General features: G+C 37.9%; 2 protein-coding genes across 2 annotated transcripts; both read right to left on the bottom strand.

Moving 5' to 3' along the window:
* Nucleotides 1-157: 157 nt before the first annotated feature.
* On the bottom strand, nucleotides 158-1958 carry LOC120114942 (probable pectinesterase/pectinesterase inhibitor 21). Its single transcript, XM_039135710.1, has 2 exons — nucleotides 944-1958; nucleotides 158-878 (listed from the first exon to the last, which is right to left on the bottom strand). The coding sequence occupies exons 1-2, from the start codon at nucleotides 1932-1934 to the stop codon at nucleotides 178-180; spliced, it is 1692 nt and encodes a 563-aa protein (XP_038991641.1). The 5' UTR covers nucleotides 1935-1958; the 3' UTR covers nucleotides 158-177.
* A 2069-nt stretch (nucleotides 1959-4027) lies between these two features.
* LOC120114956 (probable acyl-CoA dehydrogenase IBR3) lies at nucleotides 4028-9540 on the bottom strand. Its single transcript, XM_039135720.1, is given in 19 exon segments — nucleotides 4028-4277; nucleotides 4369-4473; nucleotides 4602-4754; nucleotides 5028-5237; nucleotides 5360-5383; nucleotides 5385-5445; nucleotides 5647-5789; nucleotides 6002-6190; nucleotides 6306-6562; nucleotides 6789-6831; nucleotides 6833-6907; nucleotides 7017-7115; nucleotides 7358-7477; nucleotides 7662-7739; nucleotides 7981-8166; nucleotides 8362-8478; nucleotides 8625-8780; nucleotides 9030-9167; nucleotides 9265-9540. Coding segments are annotated over 19 exon segments (2481 nt in total). The 5' UTR covers nucleotides 9400-9540; the 3' UTR covers nucleotides 4028-4085.
* Between the last annotated feature and the right edge of the window lie 6579 nt (nucleotides 9541-16119).

Below are 16119 nucleotides of genomic sequence, written 5' to 3'. Positions count from 1 at the left end.
ACATTTATTCTTCGTACGTAACCCTACTAGGTTCCATTCTCTAATCTATAAACCATAATCTTACCTTTATTCTCTTTGTTCTAAGCAACGTTTGATTTTATTATGCACCAACATTGCGAAACCATGCATAAATACTTAATCATAGGTTTCGTATGTATATATATTTTGATCGGATCCCTACAGACCAGGAATCATTCCGGCGGTGTAAGGCACCCCGGCGTTTTGGATCCACTCCTCACCGCGTAAGAACACGCCGGCCGTGAATTCCTGGGCTTGAGCTTCATTGATCTGTTGGATACCTTTCCATTTAACCCTGCGTGTCTGCTCGGCGCCTGGTCCTCGGTTGTTGTACTCGGCGTAAAATAGGGTATCGAGTGCGAAGTCGCCGTTCCACGGCATCCATCCCTCAGGTGTGACGATGTCGTCCATCTGAGATTGCATGATGATGGTCCTTGAACACAGTCTCCACGGCCGGCCGAGGTGCGTTTTGCTTCTCGCCTTCACCGGGAGGTAGTCTGGATCACCGGTGATGGTGCAATTCTGGAGGACGAAGCCGGATGCCTCGCGGTTGTCCTCTCGTCCTTGAGCGGTGATGATGCATTGTTGATTGTCGAGCGGTTTCCGAACGATGAGTTTGCAGTTCTGGTAGACCGAAGCCGAGTTACCGAAGATGAAATCGATAGTGCCGGAGATGGTACAGTCCCGGTAGTATTGTCGATGACTATGGGCGTAAAGGGTGTCTTGGTAGCCGTCAAATTGACAGTTATAGAAGATGGATTGATCACCTTGAACCCTAACAGCCACCGCTTGGTGCTTAATAGCTCCGGCACTGTTCTCGAATCCGATGTCCTTCGCCATGAATTTCGGCCCGGCAACACCTGTAAACATCATTCTATGTTACTCGAATTCAAGTGAGTTTTATAATACAATGTATGTTACTAACCAACAGTTGCGGTCCTGAATGTGATAGTGCCGTCGGCAAAGTTCAAGTTACCGGTGATGACGGTCTTCGTAGGTCCGTCCCCGACGAACATGACATTATGCATGTGCTTATCGACAATAACCTGTTCACTGTAAACACCGGTCTTAATGTATATCACAAACGGGGCAGGACTTTTCTTAGGGACTTCTTTCAAAGCTTCATTGATGGTAATATATTTGCCACTGCCATCTTTAGCGACGATAACATTAGGCTTTATTTCCGACGGATTTTGTAGCAATAACATCCGTTGCCTAAAACTAACCCACACAGGGAACCCTTCTTTAGCCATTAGCTTACGTTTAGCACCGGCTTTGTCACCTTTTCCCAACCCTTGAATGTTCAAATTACCGACGATTTTCGAAATGTCACTAACCATGGCTAGTCCATTGATGGTTAGCTTTTGTGAAGTGTTCAACAGTCGTTTCATTTTCTCGCCGGCGTCGGTCGACACGTTAATGAATCCGTCCAAGCATGTTTGTTGATACGTCATGGCGCCTCCCATCCAAATCTTGAGGTTCTCGATGTATTCGTCTAGCCTGCTAACGTCGAATGCGCCTAGTTCGTCGAACGAGTTGTGTAGGTCGTCGATGGCGTACCCCATCAGCTCTTTGCAATTATCGACGGCTTGACGTGTCATCGGATCTTTTGCCGCTTGTTGAACAGTGCCGGAGTTGTTGACGACCCTCTGTATCTCGTGGATTGCGGCTTTGAAGCCCGCCCTGATTAGCTCTTTGGGGTCGGTTGAGTTGGTGTCCTTGAGGCTCTCTTCGCATTCTTTTTTGTAATCAATAGGTTGGCAAAGTGATTTCACTGCCTTACTGGATGTCGCTGGCTCTTCGACACTGCCGCCTTCCTTGCCACCGTTACGACGGTTAACACCAACCGCCACCGCTACCACCATGGCCACCAATATGACTGAACAAACACCGATAATTGCCGGTGCTTTTCCCATTTTCAAATAGCTTGTTCTTTTTTTTTTCTTTCACAATATCTTTTTTTGATAAATTTTCTTTCACACTATTTTCTTGGATAAATTTTCTTTCACACTAAAATATAGTTTTAGAGGAAAGAAAAGTTTATTGAGGAAGCTTGTAAGAAATTTGATTTGTACGAGGTAATTGAAACAATTTGAAGAAACTGTTTCTTCAAATAGAATGAACTTGAGAACATGAACCACTAAAATTAAAAATAGAAGGAACTCTTTCCTCAATCTAAAATGTTGGAAATTTGATTGGTGAAAGTTGCATGCTTGTAGGCAGTCTTGGGGGCTATTTTTGGCTATTTGACCAATCTTTCATACAAACTAAAAGAAAAGAAAAAAAAATAAATAAGAGGTCATTGTAATTAAAAAAAATTAATGTGACATTCGTATTAATTTTTTCTCAATGTGACCATCTAACTTAGAAAATAAATACAATATGGGCATTTGACCAACGTTTTTCGTCGTTGACCATTGTAGTATTGACCTTCCAGTTCACAGTGCTTAAATGACGGTCCAACTGTAATGTTTGAGTTACCAATTTAATAAATATATCATGTCGTCCGCCACGTTAATCTGTCACCCTGGACTGTCATGTTAGTATTGCGGACTGTCACGTCAATATTGTGAATTACCACATCAACACCGTAACGATCAAAAATGAAAAATGTTAATTAAAAGACACCATATTAACAGAAAATAATACAAATGACACGTTGATTTTTTTAAAGTACAAAGTCATATGATTTTTTTGTCAAAAAAAAATCTAAAAATACTCTTATAATTTAATATTTTATTTAAAGAATTAAATAAAAACCTCATTTTTATTTTAAACCAATACTAGTTTGATCAATTCCGAATGAAATATTTATATATTTTAATATTTAGCTATTGTGTAAGTGTCATAAGATCATTACTTTCTTTTTAAAAGATATGTATGATGAAATGTTTAATGTCACCACTTATAATTTCATAAATTTTTAATCTCCCATCAATGAAAATATTAATAGAAATGATATAATTTTCTTAAATATGAATATTATCTAAGAAATGATTTAATTTTAATTTTAACCATCGATTTAAATAATATAAACTTATTTAATTAAAGACGTCTAAAGTCGCACGGATCAACTCTAACACGTGACACTTTACATATTGATCAAGTGTTTTTTTAGTCGGACACAATGTTAATGGATATCGAAGAATGGTGTGATATTGATTGGTAATTGTTATCTCATACTCTTTTCTTTTCTTTTTTATTTAGCCAGTAGTGATATTAATTTTAATATTAATTACCGACCACAGGTGATTATTATTTTTTCTGTTATGTTTCATATTATATCTTTGTTTTTTTCTCGACTTCTTTCACTTTCAAATAAGAATCTTTGTCCTTATGACACGATTTTCTCTACTCTCGTAGCACGTTTTTTTCTCTATTCTTATGGCACATTCCTTATGATTTTCGGTAAGTTTTCCCCATATTTCTGCGGTCGTGTTGGTGCTTTCACAAAGATTCTCACGGTATTTGTGTTCTGATTAGCTTGTTGGCGGGCACGTATTGTCAAATCCCCTCTTTTGTAAATGGACATTTTCCGATATAATTAGAATTGTGTAGCGAAACAGTCTGTCAAATTATTTGGTTCGCTCACCACTTCTTTATTACATCGTAAAGCGTCTCGTACGATAGAAACAATGAGTTTTATGTTCGCTCACCACTTCTTTATTACATCGTAAAGCGTCTCGTACGATAGAAACAATGAGTTTTATGAAGATTACTGAGTTGTTTGGATATTTGAAAGGTTTCATTCTCTTTTTGTATTTGGGTTTAATATTTTTATTTTATGTATGAGTTTTTGGTTTCCACTATCTCCAAGTTTCTTTTTAAATGCGTCGTAATTTTGATTCATTAATTTTTATTAATGAAATTCAGTTAACATTGTTAAAAGAATATTTACAGCAAAGAAATAAAACACCGATGATCTATAAAGAAATGGAGCAGAACTTTATAATGTATATAAAATATAATTCCATATTGATCTTGGTTTATTGTTCCTTGTATTTGTTTCGAAACCAAAGGGTAAAAAAGAAAAGATTCTGCTCCATGATCTTGGTTTTCAAGATTCTTCAAAGCCTAGCTCTTCGTAGTTCTAACTGGGCAATCGTACCCAAGTGCACTTCATCAGGTCCATCTGCAATTCTCAAAGTTCTTGCTGCCGCCCACATGTGTGCCAGAACGGTGTCGGACGATACCCCGGCTCCACCGTGTACTTGGATTGCCATGTCCAGCACCTTCAGCGCCATGTTCGGAGCTGCCACCTGCCACATCCAACATCCGAAACATTCTACTGTAACAAAGTTCATCATGAACCTCGAACGAAATTAATGTAGGCGTAAAAATATTGGTTACCTTCGCCATTGCAATGGTTCCACGGGCGTGCTTGTTTCCAAGTCGATCGAGCTGGTCGGCAGCTTCAAGAACCAATAACCTAGCTTGCTCCAGTTCTATTCGACACTGCAAAAAGCAACGATTTTCAACTAAATGACCAACCTCTACTTGATCACTAAAATGTACATTCTCAGTACTCCAATCAATACACATATCCATATAATCTCTCGTTATAGATAGACAGATTAAGTTACCTTTGCAATATCCGAAATAAATGAACCGTGTTGAGCAATATATTTTCCAAAAGTTTTCCTATGAAGAGCCCTTTGTGCCATTAACTGCATGCCACGCTCAGCTGCACCAATCATTCTCATGCAGTGGTGCAATCTTCCCGGGCCGAGTCTTCCCTACAAGGATATAAAAAATTATATCATACACCGACAATGGTTGGTTATTGACGTTTCTAGATAAATTTTGGAACTTGAAAATTAAATTTAAAGAAGGTCGAGCTTATAAATGCTGAAGTTCGAGGTGCCCAATTTGTGTAGACGCAATTTGCAAATGCATCCAACTTTTGAGAACCTAGGTACATGCAAATATTGTGGGAAGAGAGAAAAACTCGAAACAGAATATGTACGGTGGACATGGCATACTCCTTCCGATATAAATGGCAACTTTACCTGGGCAATCTCAAATCCGCGACCTTCTCCCAGTAGAATATTCTTTGCTGGCACACGAACATTCTCAAAAGAAACTTCTGCATGCCCGTGAGGTGCATCGTCAAAGCCAAAGACTGTTAGTGGCCTCTTTACAGTTATCCCCGGAGTCTTAATGTCTACTAAGATCATGGACTGCTGCTTATGCTTGGGGGCGGTGAAGTCAGTTTTCCCCTGGATATCATTCAGAAATCAGGTCACGTTTTAGTCAAATTAGTATTCGCTAGCACGTGTATCAGAAGCTATAGATTAGATGCATGTCTAATATACACTCAACGCCATTCTAAAAGACTAACCATGAGTATAAGAATTCTGCATCTTTGGATCCATGGCGCCGCTCGTCCACCACTTGGTCCCATTGATGACATACGAATCTCCTTCTCTGTAAAAAGAGTGCATAGACGGTGAGATAAACTCCAACAATATCCATAAATCAGATAAGAGTGTAATAAATTGGAATGAATGAGGGGTTGAAGTGCAGTTACACAAATTTAAATCTCCATTGTTTTACCAATGAATAGAAAGTTCATATGAACAGTACAACTTGCTTTAGAATTACTAAAATAGAATTAGGTTGATGTACCTTTTAATAGAGCACTCGATATTGGTTGCATCTGAGGATGCAACTTGTGGTTCAGTCATTGCAAATGCAGAGCGGATTGTCCCCTCAAGCAAAGGAACAAGCCATTCGTTTAGCTGTTCTTTAGTTCCATACCGCAACAACACCTAAAAACGAAACAACAAATATAAATAAATGTAATGGTAAATCAAACAGATACTGGATTCGCTAGGTAGGAAGGAAAGGAAATTGGAGAGGAAGGAAAACGGAAGAAAATACGAAATTGTAAGTTGGGTCTATTTATAACCTTGTAAATAGTCAATCTTTTAGTTGAAGCATGCTGAGAACTGCCTTAGTGTACAATAGAAGTAAGCCTTACCTCCATATTACCAGTGTCTGGTGCACCGCAATTAAAGATCTGCGGAGCACAAAGAGAGCGACCCATAATCTCACAGAGATATCCGTATTCAAGGTTTGAGAGGCCAGCACCAAGAAAACGATCATTTGCGTAGTCAGTATTTACACTCCCATTATAAATGAGTTCCTTTGCCCTAGCAGCACTGTCAAACTGGACAAAAACGGTTTCTCGAGAATGTCATATTTTCGAATATACAGTAATATTTTAAGAGTAAAAATAGTAATTGGTGAAAAAAAAAAGTTCAAAGAGAAGAGTTGGCACATACAGGAATCCATAAGTTCCACAATCCTTCTTTCTTTGCAAGCTCTTTTAACCTCTCCTCCTCTGGATGCACCGTCCAACGCAAGTCAGATCGTGCAAGTTTGCTGAATTCCTCTTCCATGGGATAAATGTGATCTTCCATGAATTGAATCAATTTGTTTCTTAATTCCTGGACCTTCTTACTTGGAACAAACCTCCCGCTTCCTTCTGGAACGCTTTGGACTTTGTTCTCAGTCTCGAATTGCCTTCTACCTTGTGGAACTGGATTTAAGTAGTTAAAAGAACAAAAGCACCTTAAACAATTGCTTCAGACCAAAATTTCATAACCAAATTGATGTGCAAGTAAATATGTTAAAATATACAACAATCAAGAACTTAAATGATGTTTCTTAAGAAGTTTCTGTGATGCAGCTAGAAGCACATAACAGTCTTCTTAAGAAATTTCTTGAGAGAGAAAGAGGGGTAAATGATTGAACGGCTTAACTACCAGAGGGGGGATACTCCGGAAGCACATTCTTCTTTGCAATAAAAAGCCAATGCAGAATCTATGAGACTATTAGCGTGACGTCCTGTATGTTCCGCACGTTTACCTCCGGAGGCATTACCCTGCATAAATGTGAGTAAAACATTGCATCAATGTTGGACTTTCATAAACTGAAGCTTTTATAACAATGAATTACAATAGAACTCCAATCTAATTAATGTCATGCCATACCATTAACCATCTATTATACACTCCTGTGTAGATCGATGCTCCACGGAACATGGAAAAGGCGACATAGAACTTCCACTGAGAAGCAGGCCATGCTCTCCCCTACAAAGCAACATTTTTCAGCAAAAGCAATGTATCAATGAATTAACAGAACAGTTATCTTATAGACGATTTCCATTTATTGGGAACTGAAACCTAAGCATATTCACGGTCAAAGAGATGGGGAAATGGTGATCGAGGGGAGTGAAGTGGGTATCAGAGACACTTAACGATAATTTCCCCATGAAATGAGAAGACTGTTATAGCTGTATATATTAATCAAAGGCATGTTTATAGTTACTTACAGATTCATTGCAGTATTCAGCCAGAAACTCAGCCTGTGTAGGAATCCCTTCAGGAATTCCAACGATCTCAAAACCTTTAACCAGTTCAGGTGTATCAAGCCCGACTTGTGCAATGTAAGGCTGCTGCCAATGGAGTAATGGAGAGGTTAGGTAATCAAAAGCCAAGAAGGTATAATATGACTCGGTTTCCCTATGTACTATATTACAAAAGAAACACTTATCTATCACTGAAAAATTAATACGAAAAAAGATATTAATCGTTCTCTTTATGCAAAATGGTTAAGTAGGAAAATCAGTCAAATACCATGCAGCTGTATGCGACATCGCACATCTGGTTTCCAATAGTAGACAGTTCCCAATCAAGAATACCGATGACTCGATCCTGCACATTAGAAGCATCTCATAATTTATGCTAATCAGAGAATTCAGTATTAAGTCTTATGTATGCTGAATTTGAACTAAGAAAACATTAAAAATCACCTCAAGTCCTATCAAAATAGTGTGGGATATTAGTTATAAAGTTTGGAGTGCAATTGGACCATAATCAGATCTATACATTCATGTTACTTCGTGGAAGATAAAATCATACCATTCAAACGATTAAAGGTTATTAAGAACCAGACCTCAGTGGGATGAAATACAACATTATCAATTCGGAAATCTCCATGAACTAGGCCTCCCGTTGCACCTGAAGCATCTTCTGGGGGAATATTCTTTCGCAACCAATCAACCAGCTCAAACATCTTGGGATTGCTCTCGGGTTTTCCCTCACGAGTTGAAGCCAGGTATTGCTTAAACCATCTCTCTATCTAAAAAAAAAGGAAAAAACATCCGTAAGCCCCATAGACATAAATTCTCTACATTTTTCTCTTCAAAGGACCATAGATTTCAAAAGCCAACACAGGCAATCTCATTAAGGACCAAGCTTGTACAATAATGCTTCTGCAAAATGCTCCTAATTCAATTAGTGAGAGTTTATATTACAAAAATAAGAGTTCACAGACCTGTCTTTTACAATAGTTGTCTCGACGCCCATAGTTTCCCAAACCAATGGCATCAATATTAGCAGAATGTAATGACGCCAACACTTTCGCAGTCGCCAGATATATTGCCTGCCTCCTCTCTCTGGTGGTACACCCTTTTAAAACAGAATTAGCAACAGAACTCAATTCATAACCTCACAAACCCAAGTAATAAACACATCATGCCATTGAAAAGAAAACAACCATTAGAAGCTTCACCACAGATTCAAAACATCAAGAAAAACATCAGTCGGTCTTACCGGAAGACTTGGGTCTACAAATATCCGACCTTCCAAGAACTCCATGATATAAAATGCAGTTCCGATCACGTTCGGATCATCACACAAACAGAAAACCTTTGGAACAGGAACTTTCGTATGATCCCCCAGGGCCTTGAGAACCTGAAAAAGAAACACGCAAAAAGGGGGGGGGGTTTCTTATATTACATACATTTAAAAGGAATATTCAAGAAACCCAATGCTGTAAATTTCACAAGCTATCCACAGAACTGTAATTTTCCCAATATAAAACGTAAAAATCATTTTAAAATATTTATAAATTTTATACAAAATTCGAGATCGAAGCTTTACACTTAATTAAGCAAAATTTAAAACAAAGAAATTGTAATTTTTATACAAATTAAAATTCACCTGAAATTCTCGGTCAACGGCATGAGCAGATTGAAGCAGCTTCCCGGGAGGTTTCTTCCTCAAAACGTAGCGTTTAACAGTTCCACTTCCATCTTCAACTTCCATCAAATACGTAGGATTCGATTGTCCATGTCCGAACTGCATATTTCATTGAATCAATCTCAAAAACAGTAAAAAAAACACTGAAAATAAAAGAATTCAAACAATTTATTGATATATTGTAAAGGGAAAAAACCTGAGAGAGATTGAATTTTGAAGGGGAGAAAGGAAACCCAGGAACATGAGTTTGGGCATAGCGAAGCAAGGCGTTAGCATCGAGTTTGTGAGCTTCCTGCACTGCCTCCACCAAATCACCCGTTCGATTAGCCATTGTTTTACTATGAGAAAACGAGATACCCCCACCCCCCTTTCTTTATTGTCTCGGATAACTTGAATTAAAACAAAGAAAAATAGATGTTAAAGTGATCCAAATTCACGAAAGCTGGGGTTTTTAGGAACAAATCTTCAAGCTTGGTTATTGAATTTGAAGATGACATAAATTTGCCTCTGCATCTAGAAAATAATTTAATTTAATTATGAAGGAAAGTCCTACACGGCCAAACCACTGTAAACTATTATTAAAATATTAAGGGTAAACTATGTAAAAAGTCCCTTTTATTTTTGATATTATCGATTTTGGTCACCAATTTTTTAATTAAATGTATTTAATGACTAACATTATCGGTCTTTTAGTTTAAGTCCTAGGTGACATTTCAATTTTAAAATAAAATAAAAACTTACATTCATTAACTGTGTAAGTGACTTGACAACTTTAGAATAATAAAAAAATCTCAACACCACTTCTTATTCCTCTCCTCTCACTTCTTCTCCTTTGTCTATTATTTCTTGTTGAATATTGTAGAAAATAATTCAAGAACTTATGCATGAAATGTATGCATTATTTTTATTCATTCAAAGAAGTTAACTCCCACATTTGTTCCACATCATCTTATAAAGAACCTCTACAATGTTGAACTACTCAAGAGAATCACCTAACAACATTTTGTTACACTGTTAAGGATAACAACCTTTTAACCACCTAGTTTCTAGATCATTTCTAGAATTCTCTCATGCATGAACATGCTGCATGAGCTACTATACTAGAACGAGAGCTGCACGAGCACACAATAACTCTCAACATTCTCCCTGCTTCTTCCCTCCTTCAGTAATCAAACAAACTTTGAGTTTATCACGAAAGCTAGCAAAGGTTGTCTTTGACAAAGGCTTACTCAAGCCATCTGCAACTTGATGAGTTGTTGGAACATAACTCACACAAAGTTGATTTGCAGCAATGTTTTTCGAACAAAATGCACATCTAAGTCCACATGCTTGGACTGCGAATGATACACTAGATTAGCACTTAATGCAATTGCACTTGTGTTATCACACCATATCGTTGGTTGCTTATATCGTGGAACCTTCAAGCCAGCAAGCAAGGCATCAACCCATGCTACTTCTGCTACAGTATTTACGAGACTTCTATATTCAGCTTCCATGGTTGATCGTGACACCACCTTTTGTTTCTTTGCACTCCACGACACCAGACTTTCTCCAATAAAAACACAGTGACCAGACATTGACCGCCTATCATCAACACAGCCACCCCAATCAACATCTGAGAAGGCTGAGATATGCAATTTGCCTGGTACAAAGCCAAGACCATAGTTCAATGTCCCAGCTAGATAAGGCATAATACGCTTAGCAGCAAGCAAATATTACTCTCTAGGAGCATGCATATACTGAGCCACCTTGTTTACACCAAAGGCAATATCAGGACTTATGTGACACACATAAAGTAGCCCCCTACTAAACTACGAAATTCTTGAGCATCAACAAGCAAGTGCCCTTCATCCTTGTTTAGCTTTGAGGAAGCTACCATATGAGTGACAGTGAATGAAGCCTTGATCATTTTTGCTTTCTCAAGCAGTTCCAAGATATATTGCTTATGACTAGGAACTAATAGTTGATCACATCGCTTGACTTCAATGCCTAAGAAATAGTGTATCTCACCTAGATCTTTTAAGGAAAATAACTCTTCAATAGCATAACCACCTTCTTAATCCCATTCGATCACTGTCATGTAACTATTATATCATCAACATAGACCAAAACATATGTTGGCATCTTATCTTCTGTAAAAAAAACAGAGAAGCATCAACTCTGGATTCCTTGAAACCAAGTTGAACCGGACTGTATTTTAACTTAGCATGCCAATTTCGTGGCGTCTGGCGAAGTTCATAGAGAGATTTTTTCAATTTGCAAACCAACCAACCACCTTTAGGAGTGTATTACTCAAAACCAGATGGTTGTTGCATGAAGACATCTTCACTCAAATCACCATGAAGAAATGCATTGTTGTCATCCATCTGTCTCAATGACCATCCTCTAGAAACAGCAAGAGCAAGTATAACATTCAACGTGGAGAACCGAACAACAGAACTGAAGGTCTCCTTGAAATCTTACCCAGGTACCTGAGAATATCCCTTAGCCACCAGACGATCCTTGTACCATTGAACCGACCCATCAGAATTACGCTTTATTTTAAAAACCACTTGCAACCAACAGTGATTCGTTCCTCAGGTAGCTTTACAAGAGACCATGTGCCATTACTCTGAAGAGCAGTAAGCCTAGCATACACAACTATCTTCTATTCCTTGGACTTCATGACTTCATCAATAGACACAAGAAGAGAATCATCCAAGGAGCTAACCAAAATATTGCGCTTAAAGATACCACATTTGCTTCTCGTTAGCATGGGATGTTGATTTGCAGAAGGTACATTCTGCTAAGGAACATATTATATGTGAAAATTGGGTAAATCTTCAGGTACTTCAGTAGACAATTGTGGAGGCTCAGGGTCATTAGACTCAGTTGTATTATCTTGCATAACTGAATTATCATCACCACATTGAATACTGAAATTTGCACCATCTTGACTAGCGGAACCTTCACGAGCATATGAAAACGTGTTCGGATGTATCGATGAACCAACCACAACCCTTATGCTCACACGTTCAAAAACAACTTGAAAGGGAGCTGATCGCCATGCACGAGTACTAGGTATACATGCAGATTGTTGTTTATCTGCAAAAGGAAATACATCCTCATCAAATTTAACATGCCTTGAAATATACACCCGACCATCCTGACCAATGCATTGAAACCCTCGATGTTGTGAACTGTAACCCAAGAACACACATGATGCAGAACGAAACATTAATTTATACTACTGAATGGGCCTCAAATGAGAAAAACAACGACAACCAAATACTCTTAGTGTCTTGTAGTATGGTTTTGTTCCAAACAACTTTTTAAATGGTGAAATGTTACCTAACACCCTTGTAGGTAATCAATTTATTAAATGTGTTGTTGTAGCCACAACATAGGACCAAAACCGAAATGGAATAGCAGCCTGAGCGAGTAACACAAAGTTCAACCAAATAATGGTGTTTACGTTCTATAACGTCATTCTGTTCAGAAGTGTGAGGGCATGTGATTCGATGAGAAATGCCTACACGAGTTAGCTCACAAGACAACTGCCTATACTCACCTCCCCAATCACTCTGAACCGATTTAATGGACAAAGAAAACCGAGTTACAATCATAGTTTGAAATAATCAAAATGCATCAAGAGCCTGAGATTTATTCTTTAGCATATATACCCATGTATGATGTGTACATGCATCTACAAATTACACATAGTACCGATAACCACAATAAGGAATATGTACAGCACCACAAAGAGCAGTAAAGATAAATTGAAAGGGAACATCATACACAGTAGTAGAGTAATCAAAGGGCATCTTGTGACTCTTTCCTATGCAACAAGCAACACAGGTTGTATTAAGATTGTTTGAAATGTTAACATTGATTGAATTACACACATCCTTCAAGGTATGAAAGGCAGGATGTCCTAATCTCCTATGCCAAAGATCAAACACACTAGAACCAACAACATTATGAACTTCAACTTTATTATATGGAAAAGCTTTAGACTTTATAACAAACGTATAAAGGCCTTCATGTTGTTGTCCTCGAAGCACCACTGCACCAGTCATTTCATCTCGAACAAAGTATTCTTTAGCATGAAACTCTAAGAAAACTTTATTGTCCCTAGCAAGCTTGGACACCGTAAGCAAATGCTTTGTTATTTTTGGTACATGCAAGAGATCACTCAAAATTAAAGCTTGAGAAGAAGCATTTAAAAGAGATTTACCAATCGAGTTTACCCCTAGTGATACACCATTACCTACTAGAAGATTACCTGGACTGGTAAACTCAGAAGAATGCATCATCTTGGAGGTATCTGGGGTTACATGATAGGTCACCCCCGAATCAACAACCCAATGCTCACCTGAAGCCACATGTGCTTGAGGTTGATTAGCAACAGACATACCAGTCTTAACACTGCAATAAGAACAACCTGATGAGTCAAGCATGGCATAATTAGTAGTACTAGATTCATCCATAGACCATGATAAACTAGAAGACGCATTGACACCAGGAAAATCTTGATCAAACCTATGTCAACACCGATCAATAGAATGCCCATTCGTACCACATAGCTGACACTAGAGACGAGAACGATCTCGACCACGTCCTCTAGATCAACCCCCTCGAATTGACTCAGTCGAGCCAGCTACCGATCTTCCTTAAGCAACATGAGTGCTCATTGTAAAGTTCTCAGGCTGAGAATCAAACCCAACAATCTGCGTTTCAGCATCAACAAACATAAAGTAAACCTGATCCAATGAAAGGGTTTCACGTGTGGTGGTAATCACTGCCATGAATGACTGATACTCCCGTGGTAAGCCTTTAAGAATGCTCACAATATGTTCAACTTGAGACACCGGACTTCCACAAGAAGCTAGAACATCACATATTTCTTTAACACGAGTGAGATAAACCAGGACCGAATCATTACATTTCTTCATAGACTGGAGTTTGTAATGTAGATTCATGACTGTAGTTATGGACCGATTTGTAAAGAATTGCATAACCGTATTCCAAATGGAAGTAGTTGACTTAGCACCAATGAACTGTGGCAATAGTAGAACACTGATCGTGGATAGGAGCCAGGACGCAAGCGCACTAGCCAGGATGCAAACATACTATCTTACGCTACAAAATCTTCACGAGCTTCATTAGCAATTATTTCACTATGCTCATTGACAACCGTGTCTGGTGGAATTGGTAATGAGCCATTTAGTAACCGTTCAAGATGGTGACTGCGAACTGTAAGCAGAACCTGTTACTTTTACAAAAAGAAGTTCATCTCGTCAAGCACTACATTTACACGCTTGTTGGTAAACATTCGAGCTTGCAAGGAGGATGAATCAGCAAAGAGCACCATCGCAACTAACAGAACTCTCCAGGATCGAAAGTGAATGATACCATGTTGAATATTGCAGAAAATACTTCAATAACTCATACATGAAATATATACATTCTTTTTATTCACTCAAATAAGTTAACTCCCTCATTTGCTCTACATAATCTTATAAAGAACCTCTACAATGCTTAACTACTCAAGAGAATCACCTAATAACATTCTGTTAGACTGTTAAGGATAACAAACTTTTAACCACTTAGCTTATAGATCATTTCTAGAATTCTCTCATGCATGAACATGCATGGACCTGTTGCACGAGCTGCTGTACTAGCACGAGAGTTGCACGAGCACACAATAACTCTCAATATTTTTTCATTTTATTCATCTGCACGCGCGTATAAAAATCCACATTATTCGTCTCTTATTTGCCTTCCCTTAAATTCAAACTCATAAAACCCTAATCATTCGAAAAAAATCAAAACTCTTTTTTCTGTTTTATTGTTTGTTCATCAATGGATGAAACCTTTTTATTGATGTTTCAGATTTCCTCTACCTTCACAACTCTCTCGATCCCACTATTTCTTCTTTTTCATATTCTCTCATTTATTCTTATTCATCCATTATTTCGTATTCTCATTCCTTCTCTGCTTCTCTCTTCTTATTTACCCTCGACTCCCTACATTCTTTTCTCGCCACTCTTCTTCGAAGAAATCACTCCCTTTATCGAATAAAGGGAACCCAATTATTCAATTTCTCCTCCTCCTTTCTCTTCTTCCTACTTCTCTGTTGTTGGTTTTCGTGCTCATTCGACCGACTATATATGGCTGATGGATGCTCTGATCTGTGACGTTGAATAGTGGTCGTTATATGGCTTCTTTTACCTGATTTTCACCATCGTGGTTGAGAAGATCAAGCCTTTTATAACCGCATCGAATTTGTCAATTCCTTCTGATTATGTTGTAGTCATTGTGTTTTCTCTTCTTTATCATGGGTGTTCGACAAAAATCATTACTTCATGCTCTTAGTCTGGGTATTCAATAATCACTTCCTTCAATTCCATAGCTAAATCATCCATGGCTTTCTTCTCTTGTTTTTCGGGCCTCGAAGGTGGCTAGATTCTTAGCCTTCTCTTGTGATCTACCCAAGTTTGCTTTAACCAATCGAAGTTAGAGAGATTTTGGGTTTTTCTTGGTTTGAGTTAGAGAGTGAAAGTGCTTCAATTTTGGTTTCTTATCCTCTTTTGTAGGTTATTGTGGAAGAAAAATCCTCTTTTGCTAGGCTTGGTTTAAGTTGAAACATGGTTTTTTAAGTTATTTTTTATTTTTAAAAAAAGTTCGGGTAGTCGATTTAAAGGGTTTTGGTGTTGTGGTGGTAAAAATGTGAGTGTGGGTTAATTTTTAGTTTTGGAATTTAAATTTTTGGGGTTTATAGTAGATGTTTTGGGGTCATGGGAGTCTTGTTGGTTGCTGTGGGTTTTTTACGGAAGAAGAAGAAGAAGAAAAATAATAAGAAGAATAAGAAATAATGGATGAAGGAGAAGAAGTGAGAGAAGAGGAAGGAGAAGAAGTGTTGAGATTTTTTTATTTTAAAATTGTCACGTCACTTACACAGCGGGTGAATGTGTTTTTTTTATTATTTTAAAATTACCATGTCATTCATTTTATTATTAGGTTAACGAATGATAACGTTAGAGACTAAGAGAACTTAATTAAAAAATGA

Source organism: Hibiscus syriacus, unplaced genomic scaffold (genome assembly GCF_006381635.1).
Source record: "Hibiscus syriacus cultivar Baekdansim isolate YM2019G1 unplaced genomic scaffold, ASM638163v2 tig00110257_pilon, whole genome shotgun sequence".
NCBI lineage: Eukaryota > Viridiplantae > Streptophyta > Magnoliopsida > Malvales > Malvaceae > Hibiscus > Hibiscus syriacus.
Note: the sequence above shows the minus strand (reverse complement) of the source record. Positions and strands in the feature narration are given on the sequence as shown.